At 48.4% G+C, this 25,038-nt stretch overlaps 2 protein-coding genes across 4 annotated transcripts; both read left to right on the top strand.

Moving 5' to 3' along the window:
• Positions 1–1,326: 1,326 nt before the first annotated feature.
• Positions 1,327–3,714, top strand: UBB (ubiquitin B). The gene is made up of 2 exons (XM_062507161.1): positions 1,327–1,645; positions 2,399–3,714. Exon 2 carries the CDS (start codon positions 2,405–2,407, stop codon positions 3,548–3,550), a length of 1,146 nt encoding a protein of 381 aa, XP_062363145.1. The 5' UTR covers positions 1,327–1,645; positions 2,399–2,404; the 3' UTR covers positions 3,551–3,714.
• Positions 3,715–8,836: 5,122 nt separating this feature from the next.
• Positions 8,837–22,151, top strand: LOC134052728 (transient receptor potential cation channel subfamily V member 2-like). 3 transcript variants are annotated; one of them, XM_062507359.1, is made up of 18 exons: positions 8,837–9,094; positions 9,730–9,847; positions 10,719–11,014; positions 11,679–11,812; positions 12,101–12,253; positions 12,789–12,929; positions 13,353–13,651; positions 14,041–14,217; positions 14,641–14,799; positions 14,922–15,017; positions 15,506–15,576; positions 15,856–16,021; positions 16,697–16,763; positions 16,843–17,150; positions 17,456–17,574; positions 18,041–18,135; positions 18,862–21,698; positions 22,085–22,151. In XM_062507359.1, the coding sequence occupies exons 3-17, from the start codon at positions 10,776–10,778 to the stop codon at positions 18,990–18,992; spliced, it is 2,355 nt and encodes a 784-aa protein (XP_062363343.1). In that variant the 5' UTR covers positions 8,837–9,094; positions 9,730–9,847; positions 10,719–10,775; the 3' UTR covers positions 18,993–21,698; positions 22,085–22,151. The 3 variants fall into 3 exon arrangements, with proteins under 3 accessions (XP_062363343.1, XP_062363342.1, XP_062363344.1); XM_062507358.1 differs by lacking the exon at positions 8,837–9,094 and adding an exon at positions 9,129–9,471; XM_062507360.1 differs by lacking the exons at positions 8,837–9,094; positions 22,085–22,151 and adding an exon at positions 9,129–9,471 and having other exon boundaries at positions 18,820–18,984.
• The last annotated feature ends 2,887 nt before the right edge of the window (positions 22,152–25,038 follow it).

Here is a 25,038-nt window from a genome sequence, read left to right as displayed (position 1 = left end):
CTCTTGCCTTTTGTCCTAAATTTATGTTGCCAAATAATATTTCCAAGGTTGGCTATTGGCATGGAGCTTTCTGAACTTTCCAGTTACCATTTTCCCCTGTTCCTGCATTTTGAGTAATTATTGTTAAGATGATTTATTTCCTTTTTAGTGTAAACCAGGAGGTGCTAGAAGCCCCGTCAGGAGAAAGGAAAGCAAAACGATTTTGTTGTTGGGGTTTGATTTTTTTTTTCTTTTTCTTGGTGGTTTTGTATTTTTGTCTGTTTAAGGTTTTTTTAGGGGGGAAATAGAGCAGCTCTGTAATGAATCTTGCCAGTCACACACGTGCTGATGCTTCGTGAGTGGAGGATTTAAACAAGGTCATCCGGCTTCACTGAAGGAGCAGCAGATAAAGCTGCTAAAAAAACACATTAAAACCACCTTGGATTTTGTGCACTCCATCTCTAATGTGATACAAAATGAATTAAGAGCCAGTCTGAAAGGTATAATGAAGTTGAATTAACCCGGGGCACGTTTCCACAGCGGTTCACAGAAAGCAGCTGCTTCATAACCGATCAAAGCTTCCTGTTCTGGAGGCGAGTAAACAACCATTTGAATTTCAAATGTCAGCGTTTCATCACAGGGTTTGTTTTGCAGCCCTACATCAAGAGAATTAACTCACCAGCCAGCTCCAACCAGTTCCAGGGGCAGCTCGGGCCTGGGCCGTGTGACTGGGGCAGCTCGTGTGGCACACCTGCAGCCACCTGCGCTCCTGGATTATGCTATTTTCCTAACTTTGCTAACTCAATTCTGCTCTTCCTCTCAGCCTTATAGGCCAGGACCAGCCCTACAACCAGTCATGGGCTTTTCCACTGAGCCTCAGCCATGCTGGGCAAAGAGCTGGTCAGAGGCCCCAGTGGGTCATAAAACACTGACACCAAGGGGCACCCCCCTTTTTTAAGGGCACTTCCCCCCCTGTCCATGCTAGGTTGTTTCCCGAGCACTGCTGGGGGTCAGGCAGGAGCTAAAGAAGCCCCAGCATCGTTCCTATCGCGGTCATTAATCCTAAGCCCCATCATAATCCCCCTCGCTGTCCCCTCATAGCCTCAGCTCTCCTCCCCCTCCCCCCACCCCCGGCCGAAATCTGCCCCGCCAGGCGGCTCCACCTCAGCAACAGCGTGACCTCACCGCGCACCAATCAGCGCCGAGCAGCGCCGAACCTTCCAGAGCTTTCCCTGTCCCCGTCCCTCGCTAACTGCCCCCCCGAGCAGCCAATCGGCGCCCGCCCTGCGGCCCGCCCCACCAATCACCGCCGGCGTCCCGGTCTGCCCACCAACGCCTGGCGCAGTGCCGGGAGAAAGAACGGCTCTAGATCCATCCGCGCTCTCAGAAATTTGGAGATTTTGTAGGGTCTGATCGCCCTCACTCAAATCCTGGGACCCCTTTGCCTGCGGAAGAGGGATTGGAGCGGGGAAAAGGCGAGTGCTTTCCAGAACAGGGTTTTTTTCCCGGGGACTACTTTGAGAGGCGGATGGACACGTTAGTTTTGGTGGGCGGGGCCTGTGTTGACAGAAGCCCTATAAATATGGGCGGGTGTGCGTCACTCGGCAGATTCTCGGATTAGCACTGCTGGATATTTTGCAAAAGCCCATCGCTCAGGGCCGCAGACGTGAGTGCGCTGAGGGGAATTGAGGGGGGTGCAGGGGTGAGGGGAGATAGGCCGGGTGCTCTGGGCGGGACGTAGCGGGGTGGGCACTGCCGGGTGGTTTGCAGGAGGGTGCGGGCTGCAGAGTTGTGGAGCGTTGTGTAGCGCTGTGAACGGCGGCGCTGCGAACTGGGGTGTACGGGGTGGGGTGGGAGGGCAATCAGGGTAGTTCTTAACCGGGGAGGCGGTGTTTCGCTGGGGAAGATGGCGCGGGCCGAGCCGTCAGTGCCGGAAGGCGGTAGTGAGTCACTACCGGGGTGGGGGAGCGGTGGCGCTGCCGCGGGGCGGGCCCGGGGGCCGGGCCGGGCCGGGCGCTCCTTCCTCTGCCGCACTGCGGGCCGGCCGGGGCTGTGCTGCCGCATCGCTGCCCTTGGGGGGCTCTGGGGTCCAGTGCTGCCCTGCGGGGGGAGAATGTAAGGGGAGGATCGGGGGGTGCGGTGCCGCATTGCTGCACTGTGAGCATGAAGGGGGGGGGGGGGGGGGGGTGTGGCGGTCTTTTCGCGGGCGTAGATCGCTAATAGGATTCAGCAGATTTTGCCTCGAAACCAGGGTTAGTTAGTCAAATTGTACGATTTCTTTATTTTGCCATTTTTTCCTACAACCAGAGTAAAAAACTTCAACTGTTGGAAAATAGTAACAATAATGACTTTGTTTTGGATTACTAACGGCTTTACTTTGACTAAGTAGCTATAGTTGAACCGTCTCTATATCTTTCAGGTCAACATGCAGATCTTTGTGAAGACCCTGACTGGCAAGACCATCACCCTTGAGGTCGAGCCCAGTGACACCATTGAAAATGTCAAGGCCAAGATCCAGGACAAGGAAGGCATTCCCCCTGACCAGCAGAGGCTGATTTTTGCTGGCAAGCAGCTGGAAGATGGTCGCACCCTGTCTGACTACAACATCCAGAAAGAGTCAACTCTGCACCTGGTGCTGCGCCTCAGGGGTGGGATGCAGATCTTTGTGAAGACCCTGACTGGCAAGACCATCACCCTGGAAGTTGAGCCCAGTGACACCATTGAGAATGTCAAGGCCAAGATCCAGGACAAGGAAGGCATTCCCCCTGACCAGCAGAGGCTGATCTTTGCTGGCAAGCAGCTGGAAGATGGTCGCACCCTGTCTGACTACAACATCCAGAAGGAATCCACTCTGCATCTTGTCCTGCGCTTGAGAGGTGGGATGCAGATCTTTGTCAAGACCCTGACTGGCAAGACCATCACCCTGGAAGTTGAGCCCAGTGACACCATTGAAAATGTCAAGGCCAAGATCCAGGACAAGGAAGGCATTCCCCCTGACCAGCAGAGGCTGATCTTTGCTGGCAAGCAGCTGGAAGATGGTCGCACCCTGTCTGACTACAACATCCAGAAGGAATCCACTCTGCATCTTGTCCTGCGCTTGAGAGGTGGGATGCAGATCTTTGTCAAGACCCTGACTGGCAAGACCATTACTCTTGAGGTGGAACCCAGTGACACCATTGAGAATGTCAAGGCCAAGATCCAGGACAAGGAAGGCATTCCCCCTGACCAGCAGAGGCTGATCTTTGCTGGCAAGCAGCTGGAAGATGGTCGCACCTTGTCTGACTACAACATCCAGAAGGAATCCACTCTTCACCTGGTGCTGCGCCTCAGGGGTGGGATGCAGATCTTTGTCAAGACTCTGACTGGCAAGACCATTACTCTTGAGGTGGAACCCAGTGACACCATTGAAAATGTCAAGGCCAAGATCCAGGACAAGGAAGGCATTCCCCCTGACCAGCAGAGGCTGATTTTCGCTGGCAAGCAGCTGGAAGATGGTCGCACCCTGTCTGACTACAACATCCAGAAGGAATCCACTCTGCACCTGGTGCTGCGCCTCAGGGGTGGCTGTTAAGTTCTTGTGCATCTTGCTTGATACCAGGGTTGCCGGTGGCACTTGTGTTTGCACTGTAGTTCTTCAATGTCTTAATACTAAGTTAATGCAAGGTTAATGCAAGCTTGAGTAACTGCTGAACAACTGTCTGTTGAAATGCTAATAAAGTTTTCTGTTGCACATTACGCCTTGTAGTCTGTCTCAGTTCAAGCAGGTGAAACTGGTGTATTAAGTGAAATGCTTTGGCTTCTTACCGTGGCAGTTTAAAACCTCTTTGCATGTATGATGAGGACCAACCTTGTGGTTAAATTGGATCTGGATTAAACTCTTAATGAAGTGCTAATAATACCATGTTGTTTTTTCTTCCTAGATTTTAGCAGAACTCTGCTTCCAGGTGGGACATAAAGACCCCACAGAAGGGGTGTGGTGGTCACTGCATGGGGTGGGTTTTGCTGCACTTTAGGGACTTGGGGTGTGTTTAAATTGTCTGTGCTGGCCCCGAGGGTGGGTGTGAGGGGTTCCAGTGCCTGGCACTGCTCTGAGGGAATTCCCTGTGGGTTGGGAGTGTGTTCCTGGCACGTGGGCCACGGTCGGGGAGAGGACTGGTCACAGTGGGAATTGTGTGGTGGGTGGGAAGGTGAAGCTTTCAATGGCAATAGGTGACTGGGCAGAGTTAGCACTGGCCGAGTTGGGAAGTTCTACACAATCCCTCGTGCCCCGAAAGGGAAGGGAGTTCCCACTGAAGTCCGGGTTAGCTGGGTTTGGGTTTGTTTTCTGTGGGGTGGGTTAGTTCAGCTGCGGTGGTGGGTGTTTAGAAGGGGATGTGACATCCACGTACCCTTCCCCAAAGTCTTCCCCAGGCTCTAGGGGTGGCTGTCGGTGTCTGCTCCTGTTGAATTCTGACAGCTTGCTCACCTTGAAATGGGGCTTTGGCCCCAGCTGGGTGCACACAGCCTGTGCTGCTGCCCTGCACTTTCCCCCACAACTGTGGTACCACCTTGGTCTCCCATCTTTTATCTCCCCTGGAGTGCTGCTGTGGAAGTTGGTTTGTTCCTTTTGAATTTCATCTCTGGGCAACTGTGGTAAGTGTAGCACTTAACGGGCAACTCAGCCCAGAAGTTGCCGTTTTCATAGAAAACCCCACACTGCAAATTCAGTGTGGGTTTGAGGGTTATTTCCATAGTTGTTTATTATCATTTTTGGAGCAGAGCTTGCTTTTCTGTCTGCTGAGCTAGCAGAAATACAAAGTTCTGTGAACATTTGCTGTCACTGCCGCAAGAGACATCCGTTACTTTGAATTTTCCTGTGATTGCTTTCTCGATTTTGTACTTCTTGCAGTTTTAACCACCAGGGAGGCTGTGCAGGCGCTTCCCTGTGAGGGTCTGGAAGGCCACGGACAAGAACAATGGAAATAGTTGTGGGCAACCACCTGGGGTGGCCCTGGGCGGGCAGGGGCTGGACAGGGTGACCCCCAAAGTCCTTTGCTGCCTCTCTCTGGGCTGGGTGTCTTCAGTCCTGTCTCAAGTCCCTGAGCAGTTCCCAGTCCCACAGGAGATAAAAGTGCTGAATAATTTGACATTCCTGATCTTTCTGCTGGGGTTTGAGGTGCCCTGCAGGGATAGGAGGGATCTGCACAAAATCTCTGGTTTTTGGCCTGAGCCAAACTGGTGTTGAACTGTGCCTGCAGTGGTCCAGGAAATGACTGCAAGGATTTCTTCATAAGAAAAAAATCCTTGCAATTTAAGTAAGTAAATTATGTGAATTAGGGAAATGTATATGAATCACAAGGAAATGTGAATATGGATTTGTAGGATGTGCAGTGTTTACACCAAAGTTATTAGCATAAAACAAAGGTATCAGGCAATACAAATGACTGATGCTGTTGAAATACACTTTTTTTTTTTTTATTTCTACAATATGGTGGTAACTCAAAAGCTGCTTAGAGACAGCATTTCATAACTAAAATAAGAATTCAATAGGTTTTAGCCAGAATCTCTATGCTATCAGAATAATCTTAATGGTCCCATATTTACCACAGATTCTGGTAATATCTTTTAACTCTGCTATAATCTGAATTTTGTGACTGGCCTTTTTATCTTATTGCTTCAGTTAATTTCTAGCCTGCTCTTCCTTAAAAGAAAAAGCAGTCAAAAGACAAACAAAAAGAAAAACCAGCCAAGATTCTGGGGTTTTGACTTCTGCGTTTTAAAAAAAATCACACCTACAAAAAGAGAAAATAAATAACCCATTATACTGGGTTTGGATACATTTGGGGTTTTCTCCTTTCACAGCTGCCCCACAACATAATCCTACAGGGAAAGTGAGAGCTAAGGCAGGTAAACACTGGAAATAAATCCCTCAGTATTTCTGCAGCCTTTCAACAGCAACCAAAGGTGTTTTTTAAGATCTTTGCCCAATTTGGCTGTTTGAAAAGCAGCAGGAATTCCTGTGCGTCCTTGGCCACAGGATGTCACTGTTCCTCCACAAACAAGTTATTTTAGCTCTTGGTTTCCTCTTCTGCTGCTCTTTGATTGTCAGCAAAGCATTCCTGCAGGCTGTGATCCTACAGAAAGGGATACATTAAGGAGAATGAAATTTCGATTTTAGGAATAAGAGGGCTGGATGGTTCCCTCCAAGGCCTGAGGAGAATATAGATTGGAGCCTTTAAATGTTATGAAGTGGAACTTGCAGTTCCAGAAATACTGTCATGTAGATTGATTGAGCTCCCTGGGCTATCAGACAAGTTCTGAAAAGGGATTATATTTAAGAATATTTATGGTTCAGATTGAGCACTGGCTGGTGTTTCTAGAGGTACTGATTTCCATCTGGATCTAAGGAATGAAGCCACTCAAATTCATCACTTCAATATGGCTTTTACATAACAGTTGCATGGGAAAAAAAAAACAGAAAATAAAGGCCTCGCAAAAATACTTGATATTTTCCTGAGTGTGAAAATACACCTTTAAAAGAAAGTATTTTTTCTTTTGCTGGCCTATCTGTTGTATTTGAGAGAATTTTAATTCTCTACCCTTGCATGTTGTTATTACAGGTTTTCCTCCCCCTGTGAAGATGATTTTGAGTTGCTTCACCTGAGTGGCCACAGATAGGTCCTGTGTCTAAATTATGAATGACTTTGAGCTTCTATTTACAGCACACTGAAAACATGGTATTAATCATCAGACTATTATGTTTTTTCAGTATTGGTTAAAAATGGGAACTTGGGTGAACACAGAATATATATTTCAGGAAATGTTCTTGTTTACATCTTTTCCAAACATCATCATCCTCACGCTTCCTTTTGCTTAAGCAGGTTCCAGTAATTTTTTTTTATGCTGTGAATTACTCATCTATAACTATGATAATGAATATATTTGATAATATTATTGAATGAAAAACACTTGAAATTTCACTTGGCAGTTTGACTTCTCTCTTCCCGGATTTCCACAGGACGTGCCCCTCCTGTCAGGAGAAACTCAGACACGTTTCATGAGCAAAATGAGCGATTGTGAGATTCCTTCATAAAAGCCTCAAAAATCAAGAGGAAAATTCAGGCCGTTGGGCAGGTGAGATTAAATTGCTGCTTTTCTTCTCCCTGCTCTGTTTGGCTGTGGTGACCTCTCAGCTGGCAGCGATTCCTTTCCCAGCAAGCTGCACATTCCCCTCCCTCCTGCAGGCTGTTAAAAGCAGATGTGCAGGGATGGCTCTGTTATGATGCACTCCTGAGGGCTGCTTTCATTCCTTGGCTGGAGTGGTGGGATGCCTCCCAGGAAAGCTGGAGAAGAAGCCCAAGAGGATTTAATACCAAAAGTTTGGGCTGAACTCCTGGGCCTGAAGCTCTGTTGATATCACAGTAAATGAAGTGTAACACAGCTAAAACAAACTGAGCTAGGTCAGCGCAAGGCTGGCATGAGGGAGGGATTGGAGAGATTAGATCTCATCTTGCATTTATCTCTTCTTTATAGGCTGTTCTATGGGTCTTAATAAATCATTAAGAAACTATCATGGAAAGAAAAAGCAGCTTTGAATAATCCCTGGACCAGCTTCATTTTAAAACACAGGAATCTAGAGAAATAAGCTTGTAATCTCCTGCAAAACCACGAGGAGGGAAAAGGCACCGTGCCATTTAACTGGTGTATTTGTAGGGAGGTCTTCTCACAGCCTGCAGCTGACTCCAAGCTGAAGCCATCTGGGAAAGTTCCTGTGGGTGAGGACCACATTCCAAGGAAGTGTCACAGCATCCTGCAGTCCTGTGGGATGAGGATTGCTCTAGGCTCTCCTTTGGCTTGGGGTAGGTTTGGAAGAAGGAAGGCACAGCCAGAATTCAGTGTGTCATGCTGTGTCACCCCTCCCTTCTCTGTGTTTTTGGGCCAAAAAACCCACCAAGTGTGGGTTCACCTACTTTTGGGATTTCTCCTGGACCGTGCCCACGCTATCGAGGTGTTGATTGGAAGAGCTTTTCACCAGTTTGTTCATTAATAAGATCTCCTAGCTGAGCTCTGGGTCACATCAATGGCTTTGTAAAGCATCAGGAGTTCAGGTGGGAGCTGCTGGAGCAGCATTCCTTGGGGAAAGGCTGCTGAGGCAGGGAGTGCTGGCTGCCACCCTGCACTGGTGCTGCAGGGAAGGATCCCAGTGCCTCCTCTGGCCTTTGGGAGAGGGAGAGCTGGAATACGTGCTGTGGGCTGATGTCCTTTGTTTCCAGGGGTCCTGTTTTGTGAGGCAAAAGTGAAGCAGTTTTGGGGTGTGTGGGCCCAAGGGCAGTCAGTTGTGGGGTGGGGGCACATCCCTGCTCACAGGAGAAGTCTCTCCCAAACTTTTCTCCTTTGGAGAAAACACAGGCAGATCTCTTCTAGCTCGCAACTAGAGCAGATGAAGTAACCAGATGAAGTGGCCTGGGAATTTGGGACTGGGGCTGCTCTGCGCCCATGAGGAGCAGCTGGTGCTGCACTTTGTGGGGTCACTTGGTTTGTGTCACTGGGGCTGTGCAGAGCTGCCTTCCCACTCCGAGCCTGGCCTCAGCTGCTCCCGGGCACTGCCGCCTGTCCTGGGCTGGCTTTGGGGAGCCCTGTGGCAGCCCCATGGGGCTGGGGGTGGAAGGCACGAGGCGCTGCCTCCCCGTGTGCAGGCAGGGGTTAAGCAATCTGAATTTGCAGCAGGCAGCCAGCTTTCCCATATAAGAGCACCGCACTCATTGGCTCTCGCCTTTACTGAGAAATCTAGCCAGTCATTTCCTGTGCAAGCCCCCCTTCACTTTGCAAAAAGCCACAGCTACAGTTGAGTCAATCCCAGAGATCTGGGGTTGTTCCTTCTCGCAGGCAGCTTGGATTCTCTCATGGAGCACCGGCAGCCAGGAGTTCCACACTGTGCCATGGACAGGCTGCTGGAATGAGCATGGGCTTCTCTGCAGGGCTGCTCACCCATGGATGGAACTCATTTTGGGTCTGCCTTCATGCCAATTAACACTTCTTGGTGCTTGGTTTCTGCTGGGAGGTTATTTCCCCTCTGAAGGATCCGCTGGGGCTCCTTGTCAGATCAGTTCTTGGGTGGAGCTTGCAGCAACTTGTGGTAAGTGCTGTGCTCTTGTGACAGCAGGGCTTGGTGCTGAGCTGCTCGGAACGGCTTGGTGAGGTCTCAGGGAGGAATAACTCAGTTCTTGAGAGGTGCGAGTTGAGCTGGCAAGCAGAGAGTGCTCCCTGTGCTTCCCAGGGATGCACAAAGTGGGTGGACACATCAGAGGGTCCTTTTTTATAGGAGCATTTTGCTCTTGCTTTTAACCCAGACGCTCTGTCTGTGCAAGACTGACAATAAATAACTCTTTTGAGTGCTGTGGAGAGATGGAAACTGCAGCTGAGAAATGATTTTGGGGAGAGGAAGACAGAAAAGCACAAGCAACCTGTTATGGAAGTGCAAATATCCTTCTAAAGGATTCGGCAAATGAACCAGTAAGTGTTTTGGGGAGGGAAGCGAGTCTTAAATGGGATTAAAGGGTGTGTGCAGAGGAATGTTTGTCACTAGAGTGCAGACTAAACGGAGTGCCTGAATTATCATAACAGTTTGTCTCAAAATGAGCCCTTGGATTTCTGGCTGTGAGCAGCATAAAGATATTTTGTGGCCGTTTTCTGCCCAGACCTGTGTTTCTTCTCACCCTAACCTAAGCCAAAATGCTTATGCTGTGTCCATTTACCTCTTTGCTGGTGCAGGCTATGGAGTCTGGCTGTAGTCCCAGCACGGGAGATTTCTCTTCAGAGAAAACCTGTTAACCATTTGGAGGGAGTGCATGGGAATGAGAAGGAGTTCTTGACCAAAGCTCTGCTGCAGGTTGGTAATTGTGGATGTTTAATTGCTGCCTCACAAACCGTGTGAATCTGCAGCCTGACCTCAGGCAGTGTGCCTTGGGTGTGGTATGAGATGTACCCAGGTAGACATGGAAAGATGTCTCCAAAGAGTCCAAACAGAGTTCAGGAAGCCTCAGATGAGAGGGGAGGGGGCTGGCTGGGAGCTGTGCTGGTGCTGATGCTCTGTGGGCAGCAGGTCTGGTGGCTGGAGCTGTGCTCTGTGCAGGCTCCCAGGGCTGTGAGTATCTGCAGGGCAGGAAGCTGTGCTTGCCTTGGAGCTGGGAGCTCAAATTCTGTGCTCACTTGGATAGCCAGCAGCTCCAAGTGTTGGGGAGATTCCGCTCATTTTGCCTCAGGATGAAATGCTAATTTGTGCAGGTGTTTTCCCTGTCTGAACAGCTCAAAGCTTCCCAGCAGGGACCATGGGCAAACCTATCACTGTTCGAAAGAAAGCCCTCAGTGAACCTTTATTTTTTGGCCACTTGGTGACCAGGCTGTGCCTGTGCTGGCTGCACTGAGGCAAGAACAGCAATCACAGACTCCTGAAGAGCCACTTTCCTTCCCTTTTATGTCAGCAACCTGTGCTGCTGCCAACAGGTGAGGTCATCTCACACAGGGGGCTCACATGTGCTGCAGACAAGTTGCCTGTGCTTCATGAACATTCTTCTAAACTTCTCCTCTACTGGAACCCCATTTAGGATCTTCATCCTTTATTCAGATACTCCCCATGTGCAGGGTTTTACCAAATTTCCCTCTCAAGGGACCTGTGGTCATCCTGGGAACTTCCTTTGTGTCACACCAAATGCTTTTGGGGTTTGTGAGGAAATTGTGTTAATTCTCCTAATCCCTTGCAGGTTTAGTGCCCCAACAGAGAACATCTCTGTAGACCTGCAGGACCATCTCTCCTGGCAATGGATAAGTTCACAAATGGGCAGCCAGGCCCAGCTCAGAGGAACAGGTTCATAGGATTGCTAGAAACAGATGACAGCATCCAGGAAGATAAACCTGCTCTGAGTAAAAAGGAAGAAAGGTCAGGACATGGAAGGAAAGGAGAGCCACAACCCTTGGAGACACCATATCAGAAGGAGAGCAGTGACTTTGCCCCTAAAATCAAGGTTAATCTGAACTATCGGCCAGGACTCGTCAGCAAGTGAGTAATTTTTGGGTATTTGACCAATTTGGGTTGTGATCCACACTGATCCTGGCTGCTGGGATCTAGTGGATTTTCCCAAATCTGCACTAAAAATGGCAGCGTATCAATACTACAGGCGTGTGGTGGGAGGTAATTAAAAGCAAAAAGGGGATGTGTTAGGGCTGTGCTGCTCTGGAGGTGCCCACGTGTGTGGGGTGTGCTGGGGATGTTTTGGGTGGGTGTGAGCTGAGCCCAGGCAGCCACTCCGGGTGTTCTGTACAGCTGAGCTGCCCCTGCCAGGGCTGAGAACCAGCCTGGGAGAGCTCCCACCACGGGATGGGTCTGACTCTGCTCCTGCAGCTCTCTTGAGCTCCTCTCTGTGCTCTGGGTTCCTGCCAGGGCTGCACATCAGCCTGGATCTGGGAACAGCTCCAACTGATGGAAAGAGCAGCCACTCAGGAGAATTCTGGGAAATAACTGTCTCTATTTTTCCCTTGACTCAAAAATAAAACACTTTAGTGTGTTTTGTTCCCCCCCCCCCCCTCCTCCGCCAACAAACTCTCCTCTGTCTCCCTCCTTCCTTCCTCTATCCCACTAGAACTCGTGGCACTCTCTTGTTTGTCCCTGCTCTCCAGAACTTCCACTCTCCAGTGCTTCCTAACACTTTGCATTTGTCCCGCAGCCAGAAGGACCCGAATCGCTTTGACAGGGACCGGCTGTTCAGCGCTGTGGTCAGGGGCAGCCCCGAGGCACTGGAGGGTTTGCTGGAGTACTTAAGGAGGAACTCCAAATTCCTCACCAATTCCGAGTACACAGGTAGATCCCTGCTCCTGGGATTGTTTGTTACTCACAGGGTTAGCAGGGGAACATGCTCGTGGTTCTTTGCTTTCTCCAGCCCTCTTTTATTTTCCTTATATTCACCCGAAGGTGGAGAATACCATTAATTAAATGAATGTAAGATTTTGCCTTAGGACTACTGAAAATACCGATAAAACCCTTAAAAATGAGGATTATATTTGATCCTACAGAGTTAAGCTGTGAACCAAGCACTACAGCTGTGTGCAAAGCACACTCACAACCCATTCAATCCTCTCTTCCTGCCAGATGCAAAGACTGGGAAGACCTGCTTAATGAAAGCCTTGCTGAACCTAAAAAATGGGAAGAATGACACAATCCCAGTCTTGCTGGAAATAGACCAAAAGACACAGAACCCCAGGCCACTTGTAAACGTGTCCTGCTCTGACTGTTTCTACAGAGGTAAGGAAGGATTCTGTGAGATGAGCAGGAAAAAGGAACAAGAGGTGAACTGGAGCTCCTGCAGCACTGCAGCCCCAAGGTTCTGGTGCAGCCACACACATCTTTTATTTCTGATTCTGGTCCTGCATCTTCTTCAGCCTTGAGTTTTACCCTCCTTAGTCTGTAAAATAAATGATACATGCTTAATAACCCAAGAAATGAGATTATTTGCTTGGGAAAATATAAGAAGCACTTGTAAGGATGGAAAAGAAGTGGTCTGTTGTTGTTAAGTGAGTTCTGCTGTTTGGCTGTGCTTTGAACAACAGCGTGGTTCTCTCAATCCTCTCATGGCTGCTTGGGGTCTCAGTGCCAGGCAGGGGAAATTGCCTGCCCTGGTGTTGAATTTCTGATGGTTTTGAGGCTTTTTGGAAGCCCTCAGCTGCCAGCCAGCCCTGCCCAGACCTGGGGCTGTGCAGAACATGAAGCCATCACTGGTGACATTCCATCCTGTCCCCCTAGCAGTGGCACAGAGTGACAGGGTTTGCTCTGTCCTCAGGCCAGACTGCCCTGCACATTGCCATCGAGAAAAGGAGCCTTGAAATGGTGAAACTGCTGGTGGAGAATGGAGCTGATGTCCATGCCAGAGCCCACGGTGAATTCTTCAGGAAGAAGAAAGAAGGAGTTTACTTTTATTTTGGTGAGTCGCTGTGGAACGTGTTCCTTTGGGGTTTTTGTTGCCTTACTGTATGCGATGCCACTAATTCTAGATGGGTTTGCCCCTTTGTTGCCATCTACAGTGCCCTTTAATCTTGACTTATTTAAATGGCAGAATCCTTTAATATCTGGGGTACTCACTGTGCATTTCTATCATCTTTGTGTTTCTGTGTTTAATCCTGAGTGGCTTCAGACAAACACCAATATTTGGCTAGTTCAGATTTGAGATAATTGTTTATTGTAAGACCCCTTCAGAATCTAGAGACACTGAGGAAAAAGCTGTTCTGTGTTTCAGTGATTAAACTGTAAGCTGAACATATTCTTCTAGAATTTTTTCCCCCCTTTCCTTAGTTCTTTCTCACCCCTTTTTGCTTCCCCTCCAAATTCTGCATCCTGATCTCTTCAGGTGAACTCCCCCTCTCCTTGGCTGCCTGCACCAACCAGCTGGATGTGGTGGATTATCTTTTAAACAACCCCCACCAGAAAGCCAGGCTGCAGGAGCAGGACACCCAGGGCAACACCATCCTCCACGCCCTGGTGATGATTGCAGATGACACTGAGGAGAACACCAAGTTTGTGAGCACGACCTATGTGGAGATCCTGAAGGCGGGCGTGAAGCTCGACCCCACGTGCAAACTGGAGGAGATTGTGAATTATGATGGGTTAAATCCCCTGCAGCTTGCTGCCAAGACAGGCAAAGTGGAGGTAGGGACAGCCAGAAGGGAGCCCTGGGGGTGCTGAGGAGCAGGGATGGTGAAATTTGTACCCTTGGTGTCCAGTGGGTTTTGGGGTTGGAGCATCTTCACCCAGCCTGTGGTGATGCTGCTGCCAGGGGCAGTGCCACAGTGACCATAAAGCAGGGCACCTCCAGGCCACTCAGTTGTCCTGCAGAGCTCACCTGGCTGCTGCTGTCCCTGTCCTGTCCCTGCTCCCTGGACTGAAACCGCTTCCACTCCTGGGGAAGCCAGATGTGCCTGCCTGCTTTTATCCAGATCCAGCTGTTTGCAGAGGCACCAATCCAGCTGTGCTGCGTGGGGAGCTGCTTTGGGTGCGCCGTGTCCTTCAGCACAGGAACATTGTCCTGTTTGTGTCAGATCTTCAGGCACATCATCCAGAGGGAGATCAAGGACCCCGTGTACCGGCACCTGTCCCGCAAGTTCACCGAGTGGACCTACGGCCCCATCCACGTGTCCCTCTACGACCTGTCCTCCCTGGACAGCTTCGAGGAGAACTCAGTGCTGGAGATCCTGGCCTACAGCAGTGACACCCCAGTGAGGCTCTCACCACAGCTCCAACTCTGCTTTTTTTTCTGTCCTTTTTCATAGCATCGCTGTGTAATTATTACTTTTCAAGTTAATGTGGGCTTTTAGGTGATTATTTCTCTGAAAAAAGAGAAAAGATCAGTGGGAACGTTTGCAGATTTTGTTAGTCCGAGGCTGCTTGGCATGGCTCTGACCATCCATAATTTGAGAGAAATTTTGATCCTTTTGTTGTCTTAAGCCTCTGTTTGTATAAATACTTTGATGAAGTGACTTCTATGCAATATCTATCATCGTTCACACTAAAAGGCCTGACTGAATAGCCCCTTAACGACTCCCCAGTTGAAGCCAGGTATCTCCAACCCTTAAAAAGACAATGCTCTGGTGAATTCCTGCTGGCACACAGGTGAATTTTGGTTGCCTGTTTCCCCACAGAATCGATACAAGATGGTGGTTTTGGAGCCCCTGAACAAACTCCTTCAGCAAAAATGGGAAACGTTTGCTTCCAAGAGATTCTACTTCAGCTTTGTCTCCTACTTGTCATTCATGATCATCTTTACAGCCATTGCATACTATCAGCCCTTGAGGGTAAAGGTAGGTCCAGTCTTTTTATCTGGAAGGCCTGGGTGGATGGAGCAGAGTTTAAAAGTGGGTGGCTGTCATCACGGTCTCTGCCTATCTTCATTGCTTTGGGTGTTTCTGGTTTTGTCTTGCAGCCTTCCTTTCCAGTGGAGTTCACAGCTGGAGGCTTCCTGTGGGTCTCTGGCCTGATCATTATCTTGTTAGGAGGCATTTATCTGATCTTTGCTCAGGTAGGGGGATTTCTTGTCTGGTTTCATGGTAAGACAGGGGGGAAAAAAAAGGAAACAATCACTGGCATGGGGCAGCAGGATCTGTTCTCTGACATCAGGATGTGCAGGAGGGAATCCAGCTCTGAGACACTCAGTGTGACCTGGCAGTGACAGGGCAGCACGAGCCAGGTTGCTGGGCAAGAGGGATCACAATCCCACAACAGCAAATAATTCTGAGAGACTTCTGTGATTTGTGATACTAAAATGCATCCCTGGCATTTAATGCAGACTGTTAATAAATACATTGGGCTGAGCCATGATTCAGCCCTGGGTTATCCTTGCCCTTTAACAATAAGGCCTTTTTTCATCCGGGAGGGATGAAATTGGGGATCTCGAAGATGAAAGGAGAAGCACATGGAGCAAAGCTTTCCCCTGGGCAGGGCAGGGCAGGGCTCCCTCTGTCACATGGCCTGGTTCTGATGAATGATGAGCTGATTTTCCTCCCCCAGAGCCTGTACCTGCGGAGGAGACGCCAGTCCCTGAAGACCATGTGCTCTGACAGCTGCATCGAGATCCTGATGTATGTCCTGGGGGTTTGGCACAACCACACCTTGGAATTGGTGCTCTGGGTGTGCAGCTCAGCTGCCCTAACATTGCCACAGAGCTGGAGAGCAGCAAAAACAGATCCTCTGCCACTCTCCTTCCACTTCTGCTGCCTCTTGTCCTTTGTTGTAGTGGGCTTTGCTGGATGTGGAGTCTGTGCTCAAACATGTTTTATTTTATTTTATTGCAAAGCAGATCTGCAAGGGGCCTATTTGGTGAGGTGAGTCACTGTCACTTCGTCTTGTTTTCCCTCCAGCTTCATCCAGGCATTCTCCTTGCTGCTCTCAGCAGTGCTGTATGGGGCCAGCTCAGAGAACTACGTGGCAGTGATGGTGTTCTCCCTGCTCCTGGGGTGGGTGAACACCCTCTACTACACCCGGGGCTTCCAGCGCACCGGCATCTACAGTGTCATGATCCAGAAGGTCAGTGCTGGGGGAAACCTCTGCAGGGAAAGGTTTTGGGCTGTGAGGAGCTGGAATTGATGTCCTGTGGAAGCACAGGTTTTGCAGGAAGAGGTTAGGTCAGTGTCTTCAACTGCAGCTGCAGCAAATCCCTCCTTTGGTGCCACTGAACATCCCAGGTGGCAGCAGCTGGCACCTGTGTGCCATAAACCAACTCCAAACCAGCACTGCAGACCAGGCTGGGCTCCCTGCAGCTGCTCAGCTTGGCCTGAGAAGTGTTTCCAGATCTACAGAGGAACCTGGGACTGGAAGGGCAAAGCTGAGGTGAAACGAGGTGCCAGGGAAGAATTCTGGTCACCGCTTGTGTAAAGCCAATGGAGATGGGAAGGAGAGGGATGTGTGGGTTGAAACAATTTGGGAACAGCCATAGTGGGGAGCCAAGAGGGTATTTATTTGTTTCAAAGATCTATTCATACTAACAGAGCAACAAAGAAGTTCATAGCACTGTCAGATTAAGCTGCCAACGATACCATTTACCTGTGGAATTAATTTAACATATATTAGTGGGTTTTTAACCTGGATAAAAGGTGGAAACCTTGCTGTCAGTGTTGCTGAGGGCTGGTTTATGATGTGTGAGGTCATCCTGGTGACTTCATGTGAGATAAAGCACAGCACTTCCCCTGGTTTGTGTTTCAGACCATCATGAGAGACCTGCTGCGTTTCCTCTTGGTTTATATGATCTTCCTGTTTGGCTTTGCTGCAGGTGAGCCCTCTCTGAGCTGTGTGTGGGCTGAGCTGCACCAAGCACTTTCCTGAGCACTCAAACGGTGTTTTCCCCACAGCTCTGGTGACACTGATGGGTGATGCCCCCTCGGTGTCTCAGAACAAGTCCCTGGCTCACCTGGAGAGCTCGGGGAGCCACGCCATGTACGGGGGGCTGCTCAGTGTCTCCCTGGAGCTCTTCAAGATCACCATTGGCATGGGGGACTTGGATTTCCAGGAGCACGCCAGGTTCAGATATTTTGTGATGCTGCTGCTGCTGCTGTTTGTGATCCTCACCTACATCCTGCTGCTCAACATGCTGATTGCCCTCATGAGCGAGACTGTCACGGATATTTCTGGCTACAGCAAGAGTGTCTGGAAGCTGCAGGTGAGGCCCAAAGCTCTGCTGGGCTCTCATGGAGTCAAAGGTGGCAGTGCCTGTCTGCCCTAAGCACAGCTATTAATGTGCTTTTTACAGGAAGTTGTCACCCTGGGAGTGCATTTTCAGGTGCTTTTACAGCTCTCTGCATGATGCTTGGGGAGCTCCAGGCAGTACTTGAGGAGCATTCTGGGGCTGGGTTCCACAGAGATTTTCCAGTTCCAGAGATCTGAGTGGGGAAGACTGAATGGAAAGGCTGGGGTGGGCTCTGGCTGTGCCCTGGTTTCTGTCTGACGTGGGTTTTGTTCTTCCAGAGGGCAATTGCTATTCTAGAAATAGAGAAGGCCTGGCTGTGGCGCCAGGGTGGGAAGAGGAGATCTGGCTGCTTCATGTCAGTGGGGCTCAATAAGAAAGATGAGAGGTGGTGTTTCAGGTAAGACAGATGCATCATTCCCCCCTCACACTTCAGCCTTGTAGTGGGGTCACAGCCTGGGAGCCCTGGACCACCACAGGGAATTCCAGCACTCACTCAACCACACATTCCTGGGTGATTTGTTTGTGATTACCAGGCTGGAGGTTTGAGAGTTAATTGATCCTCCAGCATTGTCACCTTTGTATTAAGAACATTCCCTGGAGAGCTGGAGAATTTGAAGTCAAAGAGACCAGTGGACAAATATGCAGGGAGAGAAGATATTTTACCTCATGGAGCTTTGATTACAGAAGATCTTTGCTAAAAAAAAAAAAATAACAAAAAAGCCCTGTAAGGTGCTGCTGCTACAGCCAAACCATCAGGGTGGTGTTGGCAGTCTGAGCTGGGCTGGGAGGCTGCAGGACAGTGAGATCTGGCTGGAGATGCTGCATTCCAGGCATCAGTGTCTTGTTGCATTTTGTCTCTCCAGAGTAGAGGAAATTAAATGGACAGATTGGGCAAAGGATGTGGGAGTTCTGAAGGAAGAACCTGGAAACACCAGTGATTCAGAAATAAATCCAGAAGGTAAATTAAATCGTGAAGAAAGGTCTGCAGTGGTTTTTTTTAGCTTCCTGCTCAGCAAACTGCTCTTGGCATGCTGTTATGTCTTTGGCAAGAGAATTTCAGGGAGGCCAACTTGAAATTGCTTCCCCACAGCAGCATCACTAGTGAGCTGAGAAAATAAAGGTTCAGTGTAGGTCTGGACCTGGCCAGAGTTTGGGAACACACTGAGGATGAAGGAGATGCCATTCCTATTTAGCTCTGGGTAGGAAATGCTGCTGAGGGAAAGCAAGGGCTGCTCTTATTTCTAGCTCAGTAGCCCAAATGTGTGATGATTTTCCTAGGAAAGCTGAAATTTAGTCCTGGTCATCATGCACATGTTAAAATCACAGGGCTTTTAGAGCCTGAATTTGGGCATTAACTCTGGGAACATTGTGAAATTCTGCCTGAGATCTTTGTTTGCTTCCCTTGGTAGAAGTGAGAAGGAACTCTATGGGAAACAGAGCTTTTACTCTGTTAGAAAAATCTTGTTGAGCCTGGCAGAGCCTGGGGAGAAGCTCCATTGGATTTGGACACAACCTTTAGTGTAGATTCCTGCTGGGTGCCAGTTCTCCAGGACTGGGGAGGCTGCAGTGCTTAAAACATTCTGTGGTGTGTGTTGGGCGTTCCCTGAGCCTTCCCCCTTCTAAAGCTGGATCCCTTTGTCAGCTTCCTGCTGATGAAGGGCTGTTCTTGTGTCCCCTGCTGCAGAGCCCAGGTCCTGGAAAAGGCCAGCACAGAAACCAGCCCGAGCAGCTGCCCCAGAGGAGCAGTCCCTGCTGCAGCCCCAGCCAGCAGCCACAGAGATGGTGCCTCTGCAGAGACAAACCAGAGAGCTTTGACAGCTTTTCTGAACTGCAGCCTCACCTCCATCTTCAGAGGAAGAGTTCTTCCTCCAGCAGCTGGAAGAACTGAAGGCATTGTAAAGTGCATTTCATGCAGGACTGTGGTTCAGCCTGTGGCTTTCAGTATTGTCATGCACTTCAATGATTATTTTCCTCTGAAGAAACTGTTTTTACTCGACTTTCTCTGCCTGACACTTTCTTATTGCTATGCCTAAAGATGCAGTGGTGGGAGCAAGCTCCTGGGGCAGTGGGGAAGGCAGAGCTCTCTGAGCTGTGCAGGGATAATGCTCGTGGATAATGCTCATGGAATGACCTGGCTGAGGATGGCCCAGCCTATTCTTCTGTCACAAGGGACTGCACTGAAGTGCTTTGGAATAAAGAGTGTTGTAGAGTCCTAAAAGCTGCTGAGGGTGGAGTTGTCTTCTGTGCTGGTGTGAGATGTGAGTGGACAAACACTCACCTGCAGTGCTCTGTGGTTAATCCACATCAGGATCCCCATCTCACACTTTTAAATGAAACTCTTTGCACATTTGCTTAAAAGCCCAGGAAGTGATGTGGATTTCCTGGACCTGAAACTTTGTGTGGTGGATTTCTGGGACTGTCTGTTTTTCATGGGTTGCTTTGTCTCTGTAATAAACAGCAGCAGAATCCTCCTCGTGGCCCCTGAGAGACTGATGGGTCAACACTTTTTGTGTGGTTTCTGCTTCCTGTCTTGCTGCAAATGTCTGCAGAAAAATGTCTGTTGTTACTTTTTGGGACTTGCACCCTGCTTCAGGCAGGAGGGGCAGCCTGCTGTAAAGTCTGCAGGAAAAGAGATAAAAATGAGCTGTCTCACTTTTCATTCGATATAATAGTAATGACATGTTAAATTTCTGTAAACAATGCATCAAGTATTAATTGAAAATATTCATTTTTTTGATATCTTTTTAGAGCTTTTGCCTTTCACAGAAAGGGAGAGAAGGTTTTATCAGTGTGGACTGTAAGTTCTTATCAGACTCCTGATTACTGCAGGGGGAGTTAACTCTGGTTTCTCATGGCCTGATGTCAGTTTGTGCAGCCACATCTGAGCATGGAGCAGCTGATGCTGCACTGGATGCACCTTCCAGTCCAGGGAAAGGTTGGTGAGAATCTCAGGAAAGCTGCAGACCACAGGGGCTGGCAGCACCTTTCCTTCAGTGAGATAAACTATGCAACCTGAGATCTCTGTCTCAATTCCACTCTGAGAGTGAGGCTTGGAGGTTTCTCTTTTGGAGACCATTATCTTAATCCTCACTGCATGCATGTGACAGGCAGCAAAAATTTGTTTTAAAACTTATTCCCTGCACTTCAGTGGGTTCTTCCCACCCTGCTGGGCAATTCCCCCTCCAACCTCACTGCACTGGGACTCTGAATGGGAACTGAACTTTTCTTGCTCCAGCTTCTGTTGTTTTCTTGCTTTGTGAAGCCTTCAGCTGCTTTTTCCATCTATGGCTTTGTCCTAAGTGTTCCCAAGATTTGGCAAGGTGCTTATATTGCACGGAAGGCTCATCTGGCACATGATAAATCTATCTCTGTGCTTGGTGCTTCGCTGTGGCAGGGACACTTGAAGATTCTGAAGAAATGCAGGATCAGATCTTCCATCCCTGTCTGAAATCTTAATTCAATGACCTTGTTTGTAGTTTGGGGAAGCTGTGGGCACTGACAGCTTTCAGCATCACCTTCCTCTTCAGCCATCCCTTGAGCCTGCTTCTCTTTTTAAGCTTGGCAGAGCTCGTTTATTTTTTTGGTCTGCATCAAAAATGTTCTGCTGTGAAGCAGAGCTTTGGCATCCCCAGAGCTTCCCAGTCACACCCCAGCCCAGCAGTCTCATGGATGCAGGATGATGGGTAGCAGGCCCCACAGGATTTGGGGGTCCCCTCTTTACAGATGATAATGTTTAGTCAGAAAACTCTTCAGTCATTTACACAAGAACTTCTCAACAGATGAGCTGTCCTGTCCCTTCTCCCTCTGCCAGGTCAATCCTGCTGCATGAGAACCCCTTCCTGTGCAGAGGGAGAGGTTTTGCAGGGCTCTGCCTAAACAAAAGACCTCTCACAAATGGCAGTGGAGGAACAGCTGCAGTTTCCTACCCCTGTCTGCAGCACAGAGACTCTGGAGGCTCAGCCCTGGCATGAACAGACACCAGCAGCTCCCAGTGCTTCCCACATGCTTCAGGGCTGTTCAGACCCTCTGGATGTGCTTTGCTCAGAGTTCCCTGGCTCCTGGCAGGGTGAGACATGAACCTCGGGCATACAAACTCCTCCTTTACCCCAGCACACTTTGCCTAGTCCTTTCTCTCTGTGCTCTCTGTACAAGGCTCTGAGCTCTCTCCACCTCACAGAGCTCTCTCCCAGCTTCTCTCTGCAATTTTCCTAAAAGAAACTCCATGTCTGCTTTGTGTGGCTCCCAATTCCCTATTTTCCCCAGGAGAAGAGGTGGAGTTAAACCTTTCCTGTTCTTCAGATGCTTTGCACATTTGGGTTTATTTTCCCCCCCTGTTTTCCAAAGGCTGCTCTGAAGCTGGAGCCAGCACAAGGAGCTGTATCCATGAGCTGATTCCTTCTCTCTCCATCTCCCTGTGACCCCGCTTGCAACTGAACATATTTTCCATTGCCTCTGGAGCTCGCAGAGGGAGCCTTTGATATGTGACAGCCCCAGGGCCCCGACAAAGAGCAGATGCTTTCTGTAAGTCCCAGCAACTGCCCAGGGCTGGGGCTGAAGGGTGGAGCTGGTGGAGTTTGCAGCTGGGCTCTTCCTGGGGCTGGCTCTCACTTTGGGGTTTTGCTGTGTTCAAGAAATTTCATTTCTCGCTCTGGGACTAAAGCAAAAATTAAAACGAGGGAAGAAAAAAACGTTTTAAAAGATAACTTGTACTTTGCAACCTCACATCTGCTTCTGCAGCACAAAAATCCACAAACCTGGGGCCAGACACAACGAGACAAAGGCTCAGAAAGATGTAAAGATGTGGCTGTGGCTGTCTTGGGGGCGGAACTGAACTGTTACTAAATCTGAGTGCGAGGGGGGGTTTTCTTGCTTCTTCTTTTGCCGTAATTTTTTTTTTTTTTTTTTAGCTCAGATTTGTGGCATGTGGAGTGTTACAGCATCTCTGGACTGTAAAGATGGTTGTCAAATGTTAAACACACAGAGGAGGAGAGTTGGAGGTAGCTGGAAAGTGCCCCTGGGGTTTGTTGCACTCTTTTCTGAGAATCCTTAGAACATTCAGATTTTCTGGGCAGAGAGAACCATGTCTCTGTTTCACTGGCAGAAAAGCTATCCCCAGCTGACACTGTTGGTTTTGTTGGTGTTCACATCTCCAACACTAAAGTCAGGGACTCCGTCATTGCAGAAAAAAAAATTAATTCTGCTATTTTGGAATCCTCTGGATGAAAACCTTCATCCGTTTGGACAAGAATGAATCTACAGAGTGCCAGAGCCATTTCCTTTTGTTCATCCCAAGCTCACAGTGCTTTTACCTCTGCAGCAAATGCAGTGGAAGGAATCGTGGAATTTGGATAAAGAGTGGGAGAACATTCAGCTAACTGGGCTGTGCTGTATTTCTGTTCCACTCTCATGGGTCACAGGGGGGAGGTCGCCAGCTGTGCTATTCTTTTTTTCTGCTGTCAGATTGTTGAATAATGATTTTGCTGCTGCTAAACTGGTTACAGGAGCCGTCCCTGAGGATGGCTGGAATAAAATAAATAATAGGAAAAGATCCACATATAAGTAGATATGTGATGTTTTGTTCTAAAAATTGCTCTTACTGCTGCAAAGGCCACTAATTCTACAAAGCTATATATAGAGAATTCCAACTAAAGGGCTGCTCGTCTTTTTCTGGAGCACAGGTTGGGTTTTATTTGGGATCAGAGCTCTGCCCATGGATGTGAAGCCTGATGGGCTGACAGATGCTCTCCTTGCTGGAGCTCTGTTTGATCCTGGTTGAGGGAAGAAGGAAGGGTTTACGTCCATTGCCTGGAGACAGAGGTGAAAACACTGGCAGCGTAAACACTCCGTGCTGGGGATTTTCCAACCATGCCTAAGCAGTGACAAATAAAACATTCCTGCTTCGTGCTCCCTGCTGCATGTGCTCTCCCTGTATGGTAGAGGACTGCAGGCTGCAGCCAGAGCTCCTGGCTTAGTCATTAGAAAATAGGAGAGAAATAAAGAAATGTAGTTATTCTGTCCCTAAGGTGTGCTTTTATCCCAGTGTGGTAAAATCCTGATTTTTACCTGCGTGCAGGAATTTGTTTCTTTGTTTCTGGGGCCATGCAAAAAACAAGAGATCCTACAGGACCTGTGACAATATCCAGGATAAAAGTGAATGGTGTCATTTCGGACAGCCCAGCAGGAAACCCTTTGGTGCTCTGCTGGAATTTGCTCAGGGTGGTTGGGAGCAGAGAGCAGCAGCCTGGGCACATCAGGATTCACACAACAGGCACCCTCTCGTGGCTTTTTCCTGTCACAGGGCGAGGACAGGGATGGCTTCTGTTCTGGAACTGGCTGGGAACCCCCTCAGTTGCTGCTGATTGAAGAAAAGACCATACAGTAAAGTTTATTTTATAGTTTTTAATGCAAGAGTGCTACATTTACTATAAATCCTTCTCTGATGTTTTTTAGGCTGGTTCATTCACCTTGAAAAGCCACTTCAATGTGCAGGTGGCATCTCCCTGGAACAATCTTTGATTTCCCTGATGGTCTCCAGGACATTGCAGGATCTCTGGAGGACATGATTGTGCTCTGGTAGGTAATAAATGCTGTTTTTTAGTGTGCTGGGGAAATGCTACAAAGACAAATATAGAATCTGTGTTCCATGCAATGTGTCATTATTCTATTTTTAATTCAGCATCAGAGGGAGACATAAAAAAAATAAAATCTTTCCCAGTGATAGAAATTATCTAAAACATAACCCCCTCAGTCCAAGTTACAAAGGGTTTTGCCTTGTATGTCTAAAGATTTGGACAAGTAAGAGATAGTGAACATGAATTAACACAGATGAAGGTCTGAGAAGACCTTGATGTCTGCAGTTCAGCACTGATAATTTATCTTGTTTATACCAAAATTAATTTATTTACATACTGTCCCTCATTTTCAATCAGACCCCTGTCAGCTGAGTGACCTGTGGAGTTCACAAAGACAGAGGCAGGGCAGATGGATTTGATTCTCTCCTTGCATTTTGGATTTGAAAACAAACCCTAGATAAAGAACTGGAACTGCTAGATAATGTGTTTATCTAATGGAAATATAAATGCCATGGTTAATCCTGAAGCTCTGTCCATATTGGTGTATTTTGGCTGTCTGCTCCTTCAGGCTCTTGGGATTTTGTGTGTTCTGAACATTCCCAGCAGAAACTGAAATTTCTGTAAATAGGCCAGCCTGGTCCAGGTGACACAGCATGGAAACACTGAGTAGTTCTTGTTCTTGCTGCCAGGCTTCCTTAAAACGTTTTTCCTGTAATATTTCAGCTCTAAATTTATATTTGATTCTGTTTCTTATCTGCTCTCCACCGACTAACTCAAGACCAGCTGTCCCCTGTCTCACCAGCATGAGAATCAACCCTGAGAGAATCCTAATTTCCCAAAACAGCAGCCAGCAAAATTGTGTTTTGATAGAATCTGAGCATTATCAGTGCCTTGGCAAGGTAAAAACTGGGAATTCTGCTCAAGCTGAGACATGTTGCTGCTTGAGTAGCAATTAGGAGTCTTTACCACAATTAAATATTTAATTAGGTGTTCATAAAGCAGAGGACACAGAGTGGGGACAACATTCAGCCCTGAGCAGTAATGAACACTAATGACTGTGGCTGCTGTGCCCTCAGGGATTCTGATGTTGTTGTACATTTATTTCCTAAGAATAATTCATGAGATTCTGGGGTGTTGGTCAGCATTGCTGAGTACCTCTGGACACAACATCTAATTGGTAATTATCATTGAACTTCTACAAGAAACATCAGCCACAGACAGGAGGTATTTATTGGTGAGTAGAAAAAGAAATAAATCTCATCTCTGCAAAGCTGTGCCCCTCAGCTTGA

Source organism: Cinclus cinclus, chromosome 22, assembly GCF_963662255.1.
Source record: "Cinclus cinclus chromosome 22, bCinCin1.1, whole genome shotgun sequence".
NCBI lineage: Eukaryota > Metazoa > Chordata > Aves > Passeriformes > Cinclidae > Cinclus > Cinclus cinclus.
The sequence above is the reverse complement of the archived record's forward strand: the minus strand, read 5'-3'. Positions and strand labels throughout refer to the sequence as shown.